General features: G+C 50.9%; 1 protein-coding gene and 1 long non-coding RNA gene across 4 annotated transcripts in view; one reads left to right on the top strand and one right to left on the bottom strand.

Moving 5' to 3' along the window:
- The window catches only part of CACNG2 (calcium voltage-gated channel auxiliary subunit gamma 2), a 140,557-nt gene extending 120,581 nt beyond the window's left edge, over positions 1-19,976 (top strand). For all 3 annotated transcript variants that reach the window (XM_078339844.1, XM_078339837.1, XM_035271525.3), the window contains 2 exons: positions 14,332-14,472; positions 16,024-19,976. In XM_078339844.1, the coding sequence (XP_078195970.1) occupies positions 14,332-14,472; positions 16,024-16,559 (677 nt within the window). In that variant the 3' untranslated portion in view covers positions 16,560-19,976. The remainder of the gene's footprint in view (positions 1-14,331; positions 14,473-16,023) is intronic.
- On the bottom strand, positions 12,933-16,557 carry LOC144578070 (uncharacterized). Its single transcript, XR_013523145.1, has 3 exons — positions 16,452-16,557; positions 15,671-15,825; positions 12,933-14,558 (listed from the first exon to the last, which is right to left on the bottom strand). It is a non-coding gene; the product is annotated as an uncharacterized LOC144578070 (long non-coding RNA).
- Positions 19,977-22,203: the final 2,227 nt, after the last annotated feature.

Here is a 22,203-nt window from a genome sequence, read left to right as displayed (position 1 = left end):
TTGCAATGGGGACGATGCTTATTGTCATCTTCCTAGCGTTGCCATGAGGATTAAGGGAGTTAGAGTCGGACAGCTCTTTCCAGCTGCCCGGAGCCCAGTGAGCACTCAGTGGGCAATCACCAGGATCCGTGCTCACTGTTGCGTCCCATTGCACAGTGATGAGCACAAAAGACAAAGAGGAATCGAGGAGGAGAGATGGGCACCCAGGGAGGTCTTCCGTTTGCAACAGGGTGGTCAGAAAGTCCTTGCAGCAAAGGTGACATTGGAGCAGAGACCTGAAGGAGGTGAGGGAGTGCTCGGGAGGTGCAGATAGCCTGGAAGAGCACTCAGGCAGAGGGAACCGCCAGTGCAAAGCATCTGAGGCTGCCGGGTTCAAAACAGCCAGGAGGCCCTGTGAGAAGCAGACAAGGGGCAGGCAGATGGGAGAAGGGGTGGGGGCAGGACTCAGGAGCCTCTGCTTTCCCCTGAGATGGGACCACCACAGGAGGGTTCTGAGCAGAGGACAGGCATGGTCTGATGTCCAGGCTGCCAGTATCACTCCAGTTTCTGCAGGAGAGGGAAACCAGTTAGGAGACCATGGCCAACCCCCAGGCTCAGAAGGCAGGTGCTCAAGCCCTGGAGTGGAAAAGTGGCTGAGACAGGCTTTGATTCTACATGTATTTGACAGGAGAGCTGGCAGCTTTTTTTTTTTTTTTTTTTTTTAGAGGCAGAGTTTTGCTTTGGTTGCCCAGGCTGGAGTGCAGTGGCACGATCTCAGCTCACTGCAACCTCCAACTCCCAGGTTCAAGCGATTCTCCTCCCTCAGCCTCCCAAGTAGCTGGGATTACAGGTGTCCACCACCATGCCTGGCTAATTATTTATATTTAGTAGAGACGGGGTTTCACCGTGTTGGTCAGGCTGGTCTCGAACTCCTGACCTCAGGTGATCCACTCGCCTCAGCCTCCCAAAGTACTGGGATTACAGGCGTGAGCCACTGTACCTGGCCGAGCTGGCAGTTTTTACGGACAGCCTGGACGGGGGAAGTAAGAGAGCTGTCTTGTGGATGGCATGGAGTCCTGGCTGGCAGATGGGACGAACATGACTGCCCTTCTCTGAGGCTGGGAATATAGGACGAGGCTGCTGTGTGGGGAGGTGACCACTCTATTTGTCGGTCTGTTTCATCTTGGTTTCTGTTACGGCATCTTCTCCCCCTGAACTGTGAACAGCTTGAGGACACCACAAGAAGTGGCTGGAAATAGAGTGTCCTCCTCCCGCCCACCCCCTCCAGCACAGGGCCTTTCCCAGATCAGGCCCAGAAGAGGTTTGATAAGTGAATAAACAGAGGTCAGAAGAGGATATTGGGTCTCGAGCTGGGCCAGAGCCACCCTTCCCAGCCTCAGACAGTGCCCCTCCTCCCCATTCCCCTCTCTCCCCTTTCCGCCAGTCCCACCAGGGAACCTGAGCCAGGGAGGTGTGGGGAGACCAGACGTCAAGTCCCGAGCTTGTTACTTAGAATAATAGAAAGGCCTGAATTCAAGAGGTGCTCCACTCTGTGACCTTGGGCAAGTTACACAACTTCTCTGAGCCTCCCGTGAATGGTGCTTTTTTAGCTCTCCCCAGGAGGCTCAGTGGAACAGCATGAGGGGCGTCCGCCAGGCCTTACCCCACTAGTGTTTTAGAAGTGAAAAGATCCATCATTCTGGCTTTTTTCTTTTTTTTTGAGATGGAGTCTCACTCTGTCACTCAGGCTGGAGTGCATTGCACAATCTTGGCTCACTGCAACCTCTGCCTCCTGGGTTTGAGCGATCCTCCTGCCTCACCCTCTGGAGTAGCTGGGACTACAGGTGCCCACCACCACACCCAGCTAAGTTTTGTATTTTCAGTAGAGACAGGGTTTCACCATGTTGGCCAAGATGGTCTCGATCTCTTGACCTCGTGATCCACCCACCTCTGCCTCCCTAAGTGCTGGGATTACAGGCTTGAGCCACCGTGCCTAGCCCCTAGTTCATTTCTTTAAGGACTGGTTGCTACCACTACATCAATTTCACAACCTAATAATGAGTCACAACCTGCACTTTAATAAACAGCAGCCTCAGTAACCCAAAGCCCCGTGAGAGACAGCAGCGATTCACTCCGCTGGACTGATGACTATGCTTTGCTGGTGCTCCTCGCGCACCAGACATTCTTCTCATTGCTTCAAGTGTGTGTGTACCCAATTACCCCTCACAGCACCCTGTGAGCTACGTGTGCTCATGAGCTCCATATGGCAGAGGGGGCAGCAGAGACCCCCGGCGGCCAGGTCACAGCTAGGAAGATGGACTCAGGCAGCCTTTCTCCTGAGCCTGTGCGACTGGTCAGCAATCTCTACTGACAGCAGGAAGCAGGGATGTATCTGGCATCCTGCGCAGATGGTACTGCCCAAGTTAGCTCCCTGGGCTCTCAAAATGCTTTTTATGTGCTATTATATATAGCACACGTTCATTGAACACTTGACGATGTGCCAGGCCTGACACTTGAAACATTATCTTAATTCATCTTCACAACCCCCCTGTGAGGGTGAGGTGACCAGTGTCCCCATCACACAGATGGGAAAGGCAAGGCACAGAGGCTACATAGCCAATGGGGGTCCAGGAGGAGACCCCAAGCAGTCTGCATCTGGAGACCATGAACAGAACAACTGCATTTGACTTATCTTTCATCTTCTCATCCACCATCTTTGTTCTCCTCTTTCTTCTTCTTCTTTTTTTTTTTTTTTTTTTTTTAATTCTTCTGAGATGGAGTCTCGCTCTGTAGCCCAGGCTCAACTGCAGTGTTGTGATCTCAGCTCACTGCAACCTCCACCTCCCGGGTCCCAATTCAAGCAATTCTCTTGCCTCAGCCTCCCAAGTAGCTGGAATTACAGGCACGCACCACCATGCCCAGCCAATTTTTGTATTTTTAGTAGAGATGGGGTTTCACCATGTTGGCCAGGCTAGTCTTGAACTCCTGATCCGCCCATCTTGGCCTCTCAAAGTTCCAGGATTACATGCATGAGCCACCACATCCAGCCTCTCCTCTTTCTTCTTTAAGGTCTTTCTGTCTCTGTCTCTGTCTCTGTCTCTGTCTCTGTCTCTCTCTCTCTCTCTCTCTCTCTCTCTCTCTCTCACTCACTCACACACACTCACACACACACACACACACACACACACACACAGAGGCAATTTGGGGCTTGTTTTTGTTTTTTAATGTTTTATTCCCATAGGTTATTGGGGAACAGGGGGTGTTTGGTTACATTAGTAAGTTCTTTAGTGATCTGTGAGATTTTGGTGCACCCATCCCCCCAGCAGCATACGTTGAACCCAATTTGTAGTCTTCCATCCCTCACCCCCTTCCCACCCTTTCCCCCTGAATCCCCAGAGTCCATTGTATCTTTCTTACGCCTTTGTATCCTTATAGCTTAGCTCCCACTTATGAGAGAGAACATCCCATGTTTGCTTTTCCATTCCTGAGTTACCTCATTTACAATAATAGCCTCCGACCTCATCCAGGTTGCTGCAAATGCCATTACTTCATTCCCTTTTATGGCTGAGTAGTATTCCATCATATACATATACCACAGTCTCTGTATCCACTCATTGATGGATGGGCATTTGAGTTGGTTCCACATTTTTTGCAATTCAGAATTTTGCTGCTATGAACATGCATCACACGGGCATTTTCTGAAACTCATCTCTTTTCACGGCCATTGGCTACACCATCCAGCATAGCATGGAAGGAGAAGATGGGAAGAGAAGCTCAAGAGACTAGAAAGCTCCTTGCAACTTAGCAGGTCTGTGCAGGTCTGTGACTGTAGACTGTATCCCATTAGGATGAATCAAATCCCAGATGGGATGAGAGCTTACCACTATGCACAGAAAACAAGGAACCTGCCCCCCACATACCTGATTATAGTGACTGTTTTGATTCAAGGTCATTACTAGCACAGTGAACAGGTAAGGCAGCAGCATGACCTGGGTGTGCGCACCCTGGGGAGAAGTCTTGGTGGGTACAGGACCATCAATGAGGGATGGGACCTTAGAGATCATCTACTCCAACCCCATCAGAGTGCAGACCTCAGGCCAGAGAGGGGACAGCACACGCTTGGGTCCCGTGGAGAACCAAGCAAAGAGTGCACAGCAGGCCCAGGTCTCCTGACCTCCCTGCTGTCACATCCCCACCCCCACCGACCACCAGCCCACCCTCTGCTGCCAGACAGAGTGAGAAAACCTCAGGGCCCTGTGTGCCACTATCTGACCCCTCCTCCAGCTATGCCCATCATGAAGCACCACATCACAGCGTGATGGCCACAGGGGCTGGAGCCCACTGAGGCACAAGATCACAAAATGACCTGTCTAGGGAGTTTGGCCAAAAAGTGGATTTGCAAAGAACGGATAGCTCAGGCCACTCCTTCCACAAGGCAAGAAGCCACTTGCCTCCTGGGCACTTATGACACACTTTATTTCTGTCGCTGGCATAGAAAAGAATAAATTGCTCATAGTTCACTGACATCCTGCCTTTCTAAAGCATCCACATTCCTCTTCCTCCTTAATCCCCATAACCCTGTAAGATAGGCGGAGTTAGGATTTTCATCTCCATTTTACAGAAAAGGAAACAGAGGCTGAGGGACACTATGATTTGTCCAAGTTCTTCTTGATCCGCTTACTAACCAATGGGGCTCCCCAAGTCTCAGGCCTAAGCCTCTCCTCCTCCATGGGCAAGCTCTTCTGCGTGTCTGTGACTCCCACATCTACAGCTTCAACCCAGACAGCAGCCCTGGGCCCCACATCGCACACCCAACTGCCCCATCCACACCCCACATGCACGTCCCCAAGCCATCTCAAACTCAGCATGTACAAACCCAAACCTTGATTCTTGATTTTCCTCCCCTACTTTTTTTTTTTTTTTTTTTTTTTTTTTTTGAGGCAGAGTTTCGCTCTTGTTGCCCAGGCTGGAGCGCAAGGGTGCAATCTCAGCTCACTGCAACCTCCATCTCCCAGGTTCAAGCAATTCTCCTGCCTCAGCCTCCAGAGTAGCTGGGTTTACAGACATGTGCCACCATGCCCGGATAATTTTGTATTTCTTTTTAATTTTGTATTTTGTATTTTTTTTAATTTTTAATTTTGTATTTTTTTAGTAGAGATGGGGTTTTACCATGTTGTCCAGGCTGATTTTGAACTCCTGACCTCAGGTGATCCATCCACCTCGGCCTTCCAAAATGTTAGGTTTACAGGAGTAAGCCACCACGCCTCCTCCCCGACTCTCTACTCACTGCTAGGCTGAGTCTTCTCCCAGTCCCACGAAGTGTTTTTCCACCCAGCTGGCAAGTCTGAAACCTAGAAGTTATCTCAACACCACCCTCTTCTCTCCCACATCCATCCATCAAGCTTCAATTCACCTCCTAAACATCTCTTAAACCCATCTGCCTCTGTCCATGCCCTTCATACCTACCCTGGCCCAAGCACCAGCATCACTCCTCTCTGGTCAGCTGCGATAGCCTTCTCGCTGCTTCCCTGCAACCCCCTTTGACCCTTCCGTAATCCGTTTGCTTCTTAAGATGCAAATCAGATCATGACAGCCCTGCCTGCTCTAAGCCCTTTAAAGTTTCCCATTGCTCTTAGGATAAAGCTAAGCTCTTTAGCTCAACCCATGAGGCCCCACGTGGCCCGGCACTGCCTGCCTCCTCTCCAGTGCTCCCCAAGCTCCTCCACTGGCTCCTCATGATCCAGCCTCCTTCCAGGTCTCTGTACAAGTCACGCCTCCTCCACCCCGGCTCCTGCTGCTTTGTCTCCCACAACCCTAACTTCATTGTACCTGATTAGCTGCTCCTTATTCACCAGAGGTCAGCGCTGCCACCACTTCCTCAGGGAGGCCTGTCCTGATCCCCATATAAGCTCAGAGGATGCTTTGAAAGGCAGTGAAGTGCAGAGGCTGCAAAGAAGGGAATGCAGTGGTTAGATGCACAGAACCTAGAGTCGGACTGCCTGGATTCACAAATGTCGGACAGATGGCTTAACCTCTCCCTGCTTCAGTTTAGTCCCTGTATAATAGGCATAATGAAAGTACTTATTCAGGCCCTGTGTGGTGGCCCACCCCTGTACGCCCAGCACTTTGGGAGGTTGAGGCAGGCGGATCACTTGAAGCCAGAAGTTCAAGACCTGCCTGGCCAACATGGTAAAACCCCGTCTCTACTAAAAATATAAAAATTAGCCAGGCATGATGGTGCATGCCTGTGATCCCAGCTACTTGGGAGGCTGAGGCGCAAGAATCACTTGAACCTAGGAGGTAGAGGTTGCAGTGAGCCGAGATCGCACTACTGCACTCCAGCCTGGGTGACAGAGTGAGACTCTGTCTCAGAAAAAATAATAAAAATTTAAAAATAAGTGTTGGATTTGAATCCAGATCTATCACATTTCAGAGGCCGTATTATTGTATGCTACTTAAGATAATGCCACAAGTGGAACTAGAATAAATTTTAAAAATAAAATAAGGCCAGGCGCAGTGGCTCACACCTGTAATCCCAGCACTTTGGGAGGCCGAGGCTCGCAGATCATGAGGTCAGGAGTTCAAGACCATCCTGGACAACATAGTGAAACCCCGTCTCTACTAAAAATACAAAAATAGTTGGGCATGGTGACACATGCCTGTAGTCCCAGCTAATTGGGAGGCTGAGGGAGGAGAACTGCTTGAACCCAGGAGGTGAAGGTTACAGTGAGCCAAGATCGCGCCACTGCCCTCTAGCCTGAGCGACAGAGCAAGACTCCGTCTCAAAAAATAGAAATAAAGTACTTACCTCATAGGGTTGCAATGAGAACTAACAAGTGTGGGTATGTGCAGTGCTTCAAACAGTCCCTGGCATACTCCAAGTTCTCAATGGACATTAGTTGTCTACTTGTGACATTAGCCTGTCACATACCCTCCTGGTGCCATATAGGTACTTTTATTTCATAGCACGTTATCCCGGCTGTGTGATTATCTGCTGGCATATATGTCCTTCATGAGAGCGTAAGCTCTATAAAGACATGAACCAGGCCTGTTCTGCACCCTTCATGTCTCTCATGCCCAGCCCAGGCCTGGCACGGTGGTGGGCACAGTCCACATTTGCTCACTGGACTCACAGCTAGTCTAGGGTAAAGCATCTCCCTGCTCCAGACCACGTGGTCTTTTCCCCAATACAAAGTATACTGTTGGCCAGAGCTGGCCAACTATGACTAGTAGGCCACATCCAGCCCACCACCTGGTTTTGCCGTTGTTGTTTTCTGCTTTTTGAGACAGATTCACTCGGTCACCCACTGCCCAGGCTGGAGTACAGTGGCACGATCTCAGCACTGCAACTTCTGCCTCCTGTGTTCAAGTGATTCTCCTGCCTCAGCCTCCCGAGTAGCTGGGACTACAGGCACCCATCAACATACCCAGCTAATTTTTGTATTTTTAGTAGAGACGGGGTTTTGCCATGTTGGCCAGGTTGGTCTCAAACTCCTGACCTCAGGTGATCCACCCACCTCGGCCTCCCAAAGTGATTTTGTAAAAAAAAGTTTTATTGGAACACAACCGCGTTCATTTGTTTACATATTGTTTATGGCTGTTTATATGCTACAACTGCAAAGTTAAGAAATTGCAGCTGAGACCATATGGCCAGTGAAGACAAAAACATTTGCTGTCTTTCCCTTTACAGAACAAGTTTGCCAATGTCAGCTTTAGGAGTTTATAATCTCCTTGAAGCCAAAGCCCACGGCTTCATGGGGTTGGTGTGAGGTTTACACACTCTTAGAACAAGGCCTGGTACAGGGGAGAGGCTCTATAAATGCTGGCAGGTAATGTGAAGTGCCATATGCTTATCATAGGAGACCAGTATATATTTGTTCATTAAATAAATCGGATACTTTCTGTCTCTTGTGATAGATTTTGGCACCAAGATCATGGCCAGCTTTGTGGGAAGTCAGGACGATTTATAGGGAAATTCTGTCTGGACTGAAGTTTTGGGGAGAGGAACCTCAGAAATAAAATTGCTACCTTTGACTGTGCACCTTCTAGCGTGAGACACAGTAAAAGGTAGGACCCGATTTAATTCTTTTTTTTTTTTTTTTTTGAGATGGAATCTCGCTGTGACGCCCAGGTTGAGTGCAATGGCGAGATCTCTGCTCACTGCAACCTCTGTCTCCCTAGTTCAAGTGATTCTCCTTCCTCAGCCTCCCAAGTAGCTGGGATTACAGGCGCACAACACCATGCCCAGCTAATTTTTGTATCTTTATTAGAGACGGGGTTTCACCATGTTGGCCAGGCTGGTCTAGAACTCCCGACCTCAGGTGATCCACCCGCCTCGGCCTCCCAAAGTGCTAGGATTACAGGTGTGAGCCCCAATTGAATTCTTATAACTGCACTTCTCAAACTTTCACATGCATGCAAATCTTGCTATGGGGATATCATTAAAATCCATATTATAACTCAGTTGGGGGAAAGGGCTGCAGGGCTGCAGGGCTGCATCTTTTTTCCTTTTTTTCTTTCTGAGATGTAGCCTCACTCTGTCACCCAGGCTGAAAGTACAGTGGTGCGATCTCAGTTCACTGCAATCTCCACCTCCTGGGTTCAAATAATTCTCCTGCCTCAGCCTCCCCAGTAACAGGGACTACAGGCGCATGCCACCACGCCCAGCTAATTTTTGTATTTTTAGTAGAGATGGGGTTTCACCATGTTGGCCAGGATGGTCTCGATCTCTTGACCTCGTGATCTGCCCGCCTCAGCCTCCCAAAGTGCTGGGATTACAGGCTTGAGCCACCGCGCCCGGCCTAATTTTTGTATTTTTAGTAGAAGCAGGGTTTCGCCACGTTGGCCAGGCTGGTCTCAGACTCCCGACCTCAGGTGATCCCAAAGTGCTGGGATTACAGGCGTGAGCCGCCGTGCCCGGCAGGGCTGCATGTCTAACCAGATGCCAATGCAGCTTGACCTCAGGCCGCATTTCCTTACATTTATAAGCTAAAGATTATTTTTACTATTCCCATTTCACAGGATGGGGAAACTGAGGCTCAGAGCAGTAAAGGCCCTTGCCCAAGGGTCACACAGTTGATAAGTGACAAAGCCAGGATTCAAAGTCAGGTGTGACTAACTCCAAAATCCCCATTCAGTTTGTGACACGACCCAGCCAGTAATACCTCCTTCAAGAAACTTCCCCAGCGTAGGAGTCGCCGCTTGCTCCTAACTTCCCAGCTGGATCTCGGCCCTGCCAAGTCTAGCGGCCTAAGCATGGTGAGATTTATTGGCTGCCCACTGTTGCCTTCTTTCTGGGCAAAGGGGCCTCTTCCAAGAGAGGCCGGAGCCTGGGGCTGGCTCCGCGGTGCCGAAGAGGCTCCTGTTTGTATTCCCCGCTGGTAGCCATTATTTAGAGCATGTCATAAGCTGCCTTGGTGGCTTCTGAAGCCGCTCTGATTCCTCCACATGGCCCTTTGCTGGCTGCAACACAGCAGACCCCTCCCCCGTCTCCTGCCGCCCTCCACCTTGTCCACATAGGCCTGGCCCCCGGCTGCACACACGCCTGCATCCCAGCTCCCTCCGCAGCTGACGCTCCCTCCCGCTGCCGGCAGGAAGGCTGAGCTGGGGCATCCGGGTTCCCACGGCAGATGGGGCCCTACCGGAAACATCAAGCCCTGGGCTGCTGTGAGTCCATTTGCTCCCAGGGTGCAATTAGGTCGGCCACATGCAGGCATCCCGTGGGTAGGAAGAGCCCACTTTCTTGGAGGGGGAAGACCAGAGCCTTTCTTCCGCCTGCTCCTCCGAGCTGCTGCTGCCCCTCGGAAGCCACACCGGCCTCTTTCTTTCTTTCCTTCTTTCCTTCCTTCCTTCCTTCCTTCTTTCTTCGATCATTTACCTTTGCGGCTGGCCAGGACCATGTCCACATGGAAAGGGCAGAGCCATTAAAAACTATTTAACGGCCAGGCATAATCCCAGCACTTTGGGAGGCTGAGGCAGGTGGATCACCCGAGGTCGGGCGTTCAAGACCAGCCTACCCAACATGGCAAAAACCCATCTCTACTAAAAATACAAAAACTAGCCGGGTATGGTGACAGGCGCCTGTAATCCCAGCTACTTTGGAGCCTGAGGCAGGAGAATCACTTGCACCCTGAAGACAGAGGTTGCAGTGAGCCAAGATTGTGCCACTGCACTCCAGCCTGGAGGATAGAGCAAGACCCTCTCTCCAAAACAAACAAACAGAAACCATCCAACGGTCCATACCCCATATTACACAGGGGGAAAACAGAGGAGGTGAGCCACCTGCCTTAGCCACACAGCAAGCGAGCGGCACAGCTGGGACCCAAACCCAGTTCTCCAGGCCCTGTGCCACCCACCCTTCCTGGGCTCCTTGGAAGCCTCATAGGGAGACTACAGGGTGCTCCAAAAGTTGAGCTGGCCTGAATGTGAATCCTGGTTCACGACCTCGGTAGCAGGGGAGTTTATCTCTCTTAACCTCAGTTTTCTTATCTGTAAATTGGGACGAAAAACACACCCTGCTCGGCTGTTCTGAAGATGAAATTACATCACGTTAGGTACCTGCTCAAGACCCAACACAGAGTGGTGCTTAACAAATATCCTCCCCCTTCTCCTAGGTCTTCAGTAAGCTCTCACTATCCTCACCAGCCTGGCCAACATAGTGAAACCCCGTCTCTACTAAAAGTACAAAAATTAGCCGGGCATGGGGGTGTGCGCCTGTAATCCCAGCTACTTGGGAGGCTGAGGCAGGAGAATCACTTGAACCCAGGAGGCAGAGGTTGCAGTGAGCTGAGATCGTGCCACTGCACTCCAGCCTGGGCTACAGGGGAGACTGTCTCAATCCTCATGTGCTTGTAAAGATGAGAATAAGGTAGCCTTTTAGTCATGCATGTCTGTGCACACATGAGTGTGGATGTGGGTGCGTTTCGGCTGGGGAATCAGGTTAGGGATACAGCCTGTTGTCTTAGCAATGATTTGCAAGGAGAGAACATCTCCCTGAGGTCTGGGGAGGGGCAGCCCCATCCTGCCCAAGAGAAGGAGGGTGCTGAGGCTGCAGAGTAGCACAGCTGCTCCAGGCCACCTTCCTCCCATCCCTGCTTCCCTATATGTAGCTTGGTTTTGCCCCAAGAGCTCTGCCCTTCTTCAAGTTCCCCCCAAATAACCCACTCACCCATTTGTGAGCAGTGTAGACTTTACTACAGATCCATGGAGCAGGGGTGCAGAAGAAGGGTTTTTACATCACACACATCTCAGCAAACTGCCTAAACACCTTTTAACACCTGTAATCCCAGCATTTTAGGAGGCCGAGGCGGGAAGATCACTTGAGGTCAGGTGTTTAAGACCAGCCTGGCCATCACGGCAAAACGCCGTCTTACAAAAATTAGCTGGGTGTGATAGTGCACACCTGTAGTCCCAGCTACTTGGGAGTCTGAGGCAGGAGAATCGTTTGAACCCCGGAGGTAGAGGCTGCAGTGAGCCAAGATCACACCACTACGCTCCAGCCTAGGCAACAGAGCAAGACTCTGTCTCAAAAAATACAAATAAAAATACATTTAAAAAAGAAAAAGAAAAATCCCTATATAGAGAAATTCTCTTCTCACAGATCTTTCTTCAACACACTGCCACCCAAAGGGGTGGAGATGGGGATGGGGAGAAGTGGAAGCTCCACTCCTGGCACCTTCCCCTCCAAAACCAACCTCTCTGACCAATCCCTGGGGTTGGCCAAAGGGCCCTGTGATTTTTCAGGACTCAACTTCCTTAGAAACCACTTAAGCAACATTTAAAGAAGACATCTTTGGCAGGGTGCATCTTTTACAGGCTCATGCCTGTAATCCCAGCCCTTTGGGAGCCCAAGGTGGATGGATCATGAGGTCAGGAGTTTGAGACGAGCCTGGCCAACATAGTGAAACGCTGTCTCTACTAAAAGTACAAAAATTAGCCAGGCATGGTGGCACACGCCTATAATCCCAGCTACTCGGGAGGCTGAGGCAGGAGAATCACTTGAACCTGGGAGGCAGAGGTTGCAGTCAGCCAAGATCACGCCCTGCACTCCAGCCTGGGCTATGGGGGAGACTCCATCTCAAAAGATAAAAAATAATAATAAAGAAGACATGTTTTCCCTCACCCCTGCCTCAGGCCAGCTCCGCCTCCTGTCTGGCGTACGGCTCCCAGGACACGAGCTGGGTCCTGAGGTCACTCACTGACTATTTGAATTTGGATAGAAAAAAATTTTTTACTTTGCAAAGACATATTAGGAAGAGCTCCTCTGGGTCCTCATTCAGGTGCTGCTCCCCGACAAACACACAAAGCCCAGGCTCTGCCCTTAGCCGCCTGCACCCCTTCTCCCCCACCCACCTACAGATGTGCTGGCCCTCACCTTCTGTCCGTTTCTCCCTTTTCATTACAATATTCTTTGTTTTCTCTGGTCCCGTTTGTCAGTCCTCATCTGGAAGGGTTTCTCTTCTTAGTTTTTGTTTTTGTTTTTGAGACGGAATTTCGCTTTTGTCGCCCAGGCTGGAGTGAAGTGGCGTGATCTCAAGCACACTGCAACTTCTGCCTTCCAGATTTAAGCAATTCTCCTGCCTCGGCCTCCCAAAGTGCTGGGATTGTAGGCACCTGCTACCACACCCAGCTAGTTTTTGTATTTTTAGTAGAGATGGGGTTTCAGCATGTTGGCCAGGATGATCTCAAACTCCTGACCTCGGGTGATACGCCCACCTTGGCCTCCCAGAGTGCTGGGATTACAGGTGTGAGCCACTGTGCTCGGCCTATTTTGTTTTTTTTTTGCAATGTGCCTGTTCCTCCTGCATCACCACCCACATTTTAATGAGCTTCTACTGACAGCCTACTGTGTCGTTGGACAGAAAGGGTAAAGAGAAGAGACTTTCTCTTTGTAAAGCCACGGTCCTTGCCTCATGACCTATGGTTCATGGTGGAAGCATACATATACACAAATATTTATTACAATATCATGTATTGAATGTTTATTATAGGCCCCAGAAACGTATCGAAGTGCATTGCCTGAATCAACCTATTTAATCCTCACAGCAATCTTAGAAGGCTGGCATTATTACCATTCCTGCTTTACAGATGAGGAAACTGAGGCATACAAAGGTGACTTACTTTTCCCAAACTTGCACAGCTAATAAACGCTGCAGCCAGACTCAAACCCAACCCATGCGTTTCCACCTAACCACTACACCACACTGCCTCTCAACACAACCAAGGCCCCAAAGTTCAGACGAGGGAGCTCATAACTTTGCCTAAGGAAGTCAGGGAAGGAGCGGGGCACAGTGGCTCGAGCCTGTAATCCCAGCACTTTGGGAGGCCGAGGCAGGTGGATCACAAGGTCAGGAGTTCAAGACTAGCCTGACCAATATGATGAAACCCCCGTCTCTACTAAAAATACAAAAATTAGCCAGGTATGGTGGCACAAGCTTGTAGTCCCAGCTACTCTGGAGGCTGAGGCAGGAGAATTACTTGAGCCCAGGAGGCAGAGGTTGTGGTGAGCCGAGATCACGCCACTGCACTCCAGCCTGGGTAACAGAGTGAGACTCCATCTCAAAAAATAAAAAAAGAAAGTCAGGGAAGGCTTTACAGAAGAGGGGACTTCTAGCTGGGTTTTGAGGGATGAAGAAGAGTTTGCTGAGTGAAGAATAGAAAAGATATTCCAGTAAGAACCTCTGTATTTCAAAAGTCAGCAACATGGGGCCAGGCGCGGTGGCTCGCGCCTATAATTCCAGCACTTTGGGAGGCCGAGGCGGGTGGATCACGAGGTCAAGAGATCGAGACCATCCTGGTCAACAAGGTGAAACCCCGTCTCTACTAAAAGTATAAAAATTAGCTGGGCATACTAGTGCGCGCCTGTAGTCCCACCTACTCGGGAGGCTGAGGCAGGAGAATTGCTTGAACCCAGGAGGCAGAGGTTGCAGTGAGCCGAGATCGTGCCATTGCACTGCAGCCTGGGTAACAGGAGGGAAACTCCGTCTTGAAAAAAAGAAAGTCAGCAGCATGAACTGACATGTCCTGAGAAGTTGGCTGTGGGGGACAAAACAACCTGGGCACTGGAAGCTGTGGGGCTGGAAATGGGCAGAGGCCAAGTCACACAGGGCCCTGTGTGCCTGATAGTGTGCTGGAGTTTGGCCCTGGAGGCAGCGGGGAGCCCCTGCAGGGCTGTGAGCTGGGCAGTAGCTTGCTCGCTGTCTCTCCCTCCCTAGGATTGCAAAGCAACCTCTCCCCTAAGGCTGTGTCCTTAAACCCCCAGCTCCTCGGGGCTGCTCTCCCACCTGCCTCTGTGTGTGCCTCAGTCTCATAACCATGCTGTTCTCTTTCTCCCTGACCCTCCGTGTTCCACAGGGGCCGTGAGGGCCTCAAGCATTTTCCCGATCCTGAGTGTGATTCTGCTTTTCATGGGTGGCCTCTGCATCGCAGCCAGCGAGTTCTACAAAACTCGACACAACATCATCCTGAGTGCCGGCATCTTCTTCGTATCTGCAGGTAACAGCCACGGACTGGAGCGGGTTGGAGTCCTGGCCCGCCACTGGGAAGAAGGCTGGGGCTGGGTGCCCAGGGGCCAGAAGGGCCTGGCAGAGAGAGAAAAGGAGAGAGGAATCTCCAGGCCTTACACCAAGTCGTGTTGCAGGGGAGGAAGGTTGTGCTGGGGGCTTCTGCCCTGTAGCAATGCCTGAGCCTCCACCAAATCCTCCAGGAGCATCCCCATACCCATCCCTTGGCCCAATGGCCCATCTTCTTCCCACCACTTGAAAGAGGAAGCCCAAATCCCCACTTCCTCTCAGGGTACCTGGCCAATCCCCACTGGCCCTCTCCCCTCCCAGTTCAAGTAAACCCATGAGGTGGCTGGAGAGAGAGCACCCAAGTGCCCTCAAACCCCTATGGGATGCTCAGCTCCACCCTGGAAACCAAGGGACAACTCTCCTCTCACTGTCCTACCCAGGTGGGACCAGGCAGGCACCCACATCCAGATGCCTGAGCCCAGTTACATGACAGATGAGTCACACTCACTTCAGATGCCGGAAAAAGAACCTGGGTATAGCCTGAGCCATTTAATAAGAATGACCAACATCAGGCCAGGCGCAGTGGCTCACGCCTGCAATCCCAGCACTTTGGGAGGCTGAGACAGGAGGATCACTTGAGCTCAGGGGTTCAAGACCAGCCTGGGCAACATAGCGAGACCTCAAGACCTCATTTCTACAAAAATTTGTTCTTTCAATCAGCTGGGCATGGTGATGTATCCGTAATCCCAGCTACTAGAGAGGCTAAGGTGGGAGGATTGCTTGATCTCAGAAGTTTCAGACTGCAGTGAGCTATCATTGCACCACTGCACTCCAGCCTGGGTGACAGCGAGACTCCATCATTAAAAAAAAAAAAAAAGAACGACCAACATCTAAAAGTTGTGATATACTAAGTACTATGTACTAAGTACTAAGAGTACTCACTTAGTATTAAATATACCCTAATACAAAGAGTATTCACCCTTTTAACCCTCTCCCTAGCCCTGAAGAGCAAGGCCTATCCTTACTCCCATTCTACAGATCTGGAAACTCAGACTGAGGTTAATTTGCCAAGGCTTAAAATCCTGGCTCCAGAAACCCGTCTTCAGCCACTGCTAGACCAGCTTCGAAACCCTGTGCAGCCTTAAGCAAGCTCTTTAACCTCTCTGTGCTGGTTTCCTCACCTGTGCCCTGCTTGGGAAGCCCCAGGCAGGGAAAGCAGGTAGTAAAGGCTCAAGAGCAATATCTTGTTAGTTACTCAGCGCCTTGCGGAAGGAATGCGTCTCTTCGCCCGCTCCGCCGGTGTCTGTTTCCATTAGCACTTCCCTTGTGGCTCTCTCTGAATGGAAAGATAACACGTTAAGAGGAAGCTTGCCAATGTCCCTCTACACCGGCCCACCTGTTCGTGCAGCGAGGGACGGGGGAAGGCCCACACAGCTGTCCCCGTGCTTTGAGGCTGCCCATGGCCGACTTCCTCCTGAGAAACTAACCTTCTTCTCTCCGATCCCCCACCCCTCCGCCACCCTGCGCCCCGCAGGTCTGAGTAACATTATTGGCATCATAGTGTACATATCTGCCAATGCCGGAGACCCCTCCAAGAGCGACTCCAAAAAGAATAGTTACTCCTACGGCTGGTCCTTCTACTTCGGGGCCCTGTCCTTCATCATCGCCGAGATGGTCGGGGTGCTGGCCGTGCACATGTTTATCGACCGGCACAAACAGCTCCGGGCCACGGCCCGCGCCACGGACTACCTCCAGGCCTCTGCCATCACCCGCATCCCCAGCTACCGCTACCGCTACCAGCGCCGCAGCCGCTCCAGCTCGCGCTCCACGGAGCCCTCACACTCCAGGGACGCCTCCCCCGTGGGCATCAAGGGCTTCAACACCCTGCCGTCCACGGAGATCTCCATGTACACGCTCAGCAGGGACCCCCTGAAGGCCGCCACCACGCCCACCGCCACCTACAACTCCGACAGGGATAACAGCTTCCTCCAGGTTCACAACTGTATCCAGAAGGAGAACAAGGACTCTCTTCACTCCAACACAGCCAACCGCCGGACCACCCCCGTCTGATGACCGCGGGCCTCGCCAGCGCCGGGGCGGAGCCGGGAGGAGGGCGCGGCCCCCGGGGACGGACGGACGGGGCGGGGCGGGGCGGGGTGGGGCAGGGGGACCCAGACCATCCGCGGGGAGACCTTCCAAAAGCAAAAACAAAAAACAAACAACAACAAAAAAAAAAAAAAAGAGAAAAACATAACAAGTAAATTAAAAAAAAAAAAGAACAAAATATAAGAGGAACAAAGAAGCAAAACAACAGGAAATGTGAGAAAATATAAACGAGGGAAGAAACAAACTTTAAAAAAAGCGAGAGGGATAAAAATTAAAAATAGAAAATAAATCTAAAAGAAAATGCATGATTTCCCATGTACCATTATTTTAACATTTAATAAAAACCAATTTAAATGAAAAAAGAGAACCAAGATAATATTAAAGCAAAAAAAAATGAGAACAGAAAGGAAAGAGGATGTCCTTTGTATTTTTCAGGGTTTATGTGACTTTCTTTTTTAACGCGGGGAGAGTTACTTTTCTGTTCCCTTTAACCCCCAGCGGGCCCTGCCTCCCTGGAAGAGTCGGGGCGAGACTCAGGGGCCCCGGGGCCGGGTGAGCCTGCAGTCACTGCCAGGTCCCTGGAGCCCCTGGGTGGGAGCCCCAGGAACGCCTGGAAGGCTCAGGGCTCGAGCCGGCCCCGCCCAGCATTGACGGGGCAATTGTAGGCCTCCAGGTGACCCAGCCCTTGTCCCTCCTCTCCGTTAGGGTGCCTGGAGGGGTGTGCACTTGGGGCTGCCTGGCCCCAGGTTCCCAGTCCTTAATGGTCCTTAACCCACTGTGATGACTTCCTAGGCCTTGAGGAAAGGGAAGGAGAGGGGATGTCTGCCGGTGGCTTACCAAGATGCCAGAAACCCGGGAATCCTCAGGGTGAGCCTCTTGGGGTCACGTCCTCAAGCTCCTGTCCTTGAGGTCAGGAGACGCCCACTCCCCGGGGGACATGAAACAGCTCTCCCTCCTCACCCCTCACCTCAGGGCCACCCGATGACCCTGGGGCGATAGTGGACCTCCAGACTCATAAGCCCCCCAGTCCCCTGGGAAGGGGGTTCATTGACCCTTTGGGGGTCCTTGGACTCACTGATGCCCTTTGGGGCCCAGCGGGTTCATCAATGATACTGCAAAAAGGTTTCTTTTTACAAAAGAAAAAGGAAAAACAAGTGGTGATTTTTTTAAATAAAAAAAACACAGACTATAAATACATGTAAATATAAAATAAGTGGATTTACTTGCAAGAAAATCAGATAGTATTTTTCTTTTAATTCTTTTCCAGCTTTAAACTGTGAAAACAAAAAATGGGGTGGGGTGGGGGACTTAAAATTTAGCAGGGAACTTGTAAAGAAAAAAACAGAAAACGAATATACAAATGCATTTACAGAAACAAAACAAAACCTTTGTGAGAGGTGAGAGCTGGGCTCGAAGGTCGGAGGGAGTGGGGGAAGGTCCCAGTGAGCTGCAGGGGGTCTCTGTGAAGGAAAGGTGACTTCCTGAGACCAGGAAGGTGCTGTGGATGGGGGAAGACAGAATCCAACAGAGAAGGTGACCACACGGCGCACGCGTGCGCACGCACGTTCACACACATACACAATCCACTTAGCCCAGCACCGCAGTCACTCACAGGGACACGCTCAGTCTAAACCCCTCCATCCCATACACAGCCAGGGGCGTGGCTCAGAGGAAACTGACTCAGGCCCTCAAAAGCCATGGACAATAACAGCTCCACACTGGCGTTTGTGTTCATTCATGCCCTCCCAAAACCCCACACACATGAACATACACATGCACACAAACACACACACCACTCACATGCATGGGAAGGGCAGGAATCCAGCCCTGGATTCTGGGATTCCTTGCTGCATGGCCTCTCTGGGCCTTAATTTTCCCTCCTGTGTAAGCATGTGGATTGACCCAGATGAACACTGAAGGCCCATTCTCGCTCTATGTATCTGTGACTTCAGATCTGCCACCTGCCCCGGGGATATGCCAGGGATGACCAGGACAGCTGCCACCAAGCCCCCAGGCTCATCATCAGTCAGCCTCTCAAACACACACACACACACACACCCCATATACCTCCTCACTGTGCTCCCCAAGCCCCTGCCCCCACATCCAATGTCAAAGCAAAAATACACACATGTGAGCAAACGGATGGTGCTGTTCAGGCAAAGAAGGGAAAGACACGGGGGTCCCCAGAGCCCTTCTTCGCTTTGTGTCCCCTTTCTGCCATCATAGAGCATTAAGGAGGCTTCCTTGGGAGAAGAGATCTGCCACCAGGGCTTTCCCACTGTCTCTGGGGAGGGTCTGTGAAAAAGAAGATCCTCCGAGGTTTGCTGAGATGGAGAGGAAGGTTTTAGCAGTTCCGTCCCAGTGTAAGGACCAGGCCCAGAAGTTAAACTTGCACTACAGACTAAAGTCCAGGGCCATCCTGTGTTTCTCCGCTTACTTCCCCAGAGTGACGAGGGCCAGTTTTCAGGCTGAGAATAAATCCAACAGCTTTCCTGAGCTGGAAATTTCAGAACAGCCTGCAAGTCACTCCCAGGTGACTGAAGGTCAAGGTGAGGCCCCCACCTCTGCCTGCGAGTCTCCCTTGATTTGCATATTTCTAGACACTGGCATTTCCTGAGGTTGAGCTCTCTGGGGAGTTCTAGAGAATGGCTAGCAAGGCTTTTTGAGCTTGAACATCTCACCTGCCTTTCCTGTCTTTTGCCTGGGAAAGGAAAGTTATTTTCCCAGGTCAGCAGAGGGCAGAACATCAGCCAACCCAGTCCAGAAGTGCAGGGGGAGGTCATGGGCCCTGGAGCAGAATGATGAGAGACAATTCAAGGTGTGCTAACCACAGCCAAGATGTTCTCAGTCTGGGCAGAAACCCAACTCTACCCCTCTCCCACCCCCATCTCTCCCACCGCTCCACCAGATTCCCTATCTAAAGGGATCAAGGATGAGAGAGAAAGGAGACGGGAGAGGCCCCAAGAAAACAGCCCCCAAGGGGGGCCTGTCCGAACAGAAAAACTAGCTCCAATCTTCTGAATTCCGGCAGAGCGTTTGGGAAGGTGATCAGTATGTTTCTTTCCCAGCTGCAAGGCCTGGGTTCTGGGTCTGCTTGAAGAAAGCATTGGGGTGTGGGGTGACATCGCCATGGATGAGAAAGGGCTGGGGGTTCTGGAGGGAAGGAGCCAGGACCGGGACTGCTAAGGCATTGCTTCCCAGAGTGGATGATTGCTCATGTCCAGCTCAGACCAATTCAAGAAACTAACCTCCATTGATTTTCTTGGTGGGTCCTTTTTTTTTCAGACTGTTAACAGAAAAAAATTTTAAAAAGCAGAAAACTAAAAAAAAAAAAGAAAAAAAAGAAAATCCTGGTACATGAAATAAAGATTTTTTTTTATAGCTTGGTCCTCACTTCAGTGGATTTCTTTAATTGCTTTCCCAACTCCTGGCATCCTATTTAAAGCAATCGAAAGCTACAGATTCTTAGGGATGGGAAGTTTAGATGCTATGCAGTAGGGTGTCCTCCCCACTCTGTAAATCATGAGTTCCCTATTAAATATCCTTTACAGAAACTTGCACGCCTCCAGTGACAGAGGGCTCACCCCCTCCAGAGATAGCACCAGCCAGTGCTAAGTAGCACTCTTTGGCAAAAGTCTTCTCTGCACACTGAATTTTAATCCACCTCTTCCTTCACACTCCAGCAACACTGAATAAATCCCTTCCCTTTTCAGCATGACAGCCCCTCAGACATTTGAAGACAGAGAGCATGACGTCCTTGAGTCTTCTCTTTTAGAATAAGCAAGCCCCACTCAACATCCCAACCCCACTCCCGGGTTTCCATTTTCCCCCATGAACATGTGCAGTTTGGAATGCACATGACCCTGCCAGTTTACTCAGAGGGCTTCTTGCAGAGGGGTGCTCCTCAGGGAGGGAGGGGCCGTGGAGTGGCCAAAGAATGGGGAGGGCCCCTGGGACTCTCTTAACTTGAAGAGATGAGAAAGACAAAATGAGATACTAACGGGAGGATATGACCCTTGACATCGGAGAAAGGTCCCATTGGAAGGATGACCAGTCATGGCAGTAAACCAGCTAAGATAGCAGCACTATCTAAGATTCAGGGGCAAGCATGGTCACTGTACAACCTTTCTGGGGCTCAAGAGAAAGGAGATGGCATGCAGATGACACGCAGATGACACGCAGATGGCATGCAGATGACACGCAGATGACACCCGCGCACCACACAGACTTAAGACAAGGTAAGCCCTGTATCACGTGACCCAGAAAAGTCTGCCTTTTTTTTTTTTTTTTTTTTTTTTTCAGAAGATGCAAACGTTCAAAACTCCCTGTCTAACTCAGCCTCAGGCTGCTGGGGCCACATTGCCAAACCCCCACCAATCTCAATTTCTCAATTATCTCTCTCTCCAGGCTCACCCCTAACACTTGTGGGGTCCAGGGCAAGAGTAGAAAGGGAGGCTCACTCTTCATAACCTAAGTCTGAAGATTTAACAGCTGCACATCAACCTTAAAAATATGGCCTATCGGCCGGACGAGGTGGCTCATGCCTGCAATCCCAGCACTTTGGGAGGCTGAGGCGGGTAGATCATGAGGTCAGGAGTTCAAGACCAGCCGGGCCAAGATGGTGAAAGCCCGTCTCTACTAAAAATACAAAAATTAGCTCAGTGTGGTGTTGGGTACCTGTAATCCCAGCTACTCAGAAGGCTGAGGGAGAGAATTGCTTAAACCCGGGAGGCACAGGTTTTAGTGAGCCGAGATCACACCACTGCACTCCAGCCTAGGCAACAGAGCGAGACTCCATCTCAAATATATAAATAATATATATATGGTCTGTCCTCTGTCCTGGCAAATATGTCCTTGTGACAACCTAAAATGTTAGGTTTGACTTGAAAATTCTCAACCTCCTCTCCATTCTGTTCCTCAAAGTGGCAGCATGGGGCAAGCCCACCCTGGAACCCTAGACTACCGCTCCCTGTCCACAACCCACCCCTCTTCCTTTCCCACTTCCAGCTCTACTCAGCACGTTCAGGGCATCTTCCACCAAGTGGGTGCACACCCAGCTTCCCCAAAACCACTGCTTGAGGCAGGAGGACATGGGTCCTCAGGCAGACAGATGGCAGCCAGCCCTGGAAGCCAGCTCAGTAGGACTCTTAGAGCAGAAACTGGCAACATCAGACGGGTGTCTAGAAGGGGGCAGGGCTTGGGATGAGCACACCGCCTTGGCCTGTGGCCTCCTCCCCACATGGGAAAGGGCTTGGTCTGAGGAGGGCCAGGGCAGGGTCCCCTCTTGCTCTTTTCTAAAGGCAGCACAGCCTCTCTCTGTTTTTTGAATATAGATTTTAACACTCAGGGCCCAGTTTAAGGACCAACTCCCAGAGGGTCAGGTAGAGGCAATAGAGCTCAGAAGGCCTATCCTTTCATGGAAGAAAGTCACAGCTGGAGGCCAGAAAGAGTGAGGGATATGTCCACGCTTGCACAGTGAATCGGCTTCAAGCAGGCACAAAAGCCAAACCTCCAGACCCTCCCGCATTCCTAGCCAGCTGCCTCGGATGGGGGTTTGAAGCATTCCTTCTTTCTCCTCTTCCATTCGTGCTCCAGGCTTAGCATTACC

The sequence above is a fragment of the Callithrix jacchus genome, chromosome 1, assembly GCF_049354715.1.
Source record: "Callithrix jacchus isolate 240 chromosome 1, calJac240_pri, whole genome shotgun sequence".
Classification (NCBI taxonomy): Eukaryota; Metazoa; Chordata; class Mammalia; order Primates; family Cebidae; genus Callithrix; species Callithrix jacchus.
Note: the sequence above shows the minus strand (reverse complement) of the source record. Positions and strands in the feature narration are given on the sequence as shown.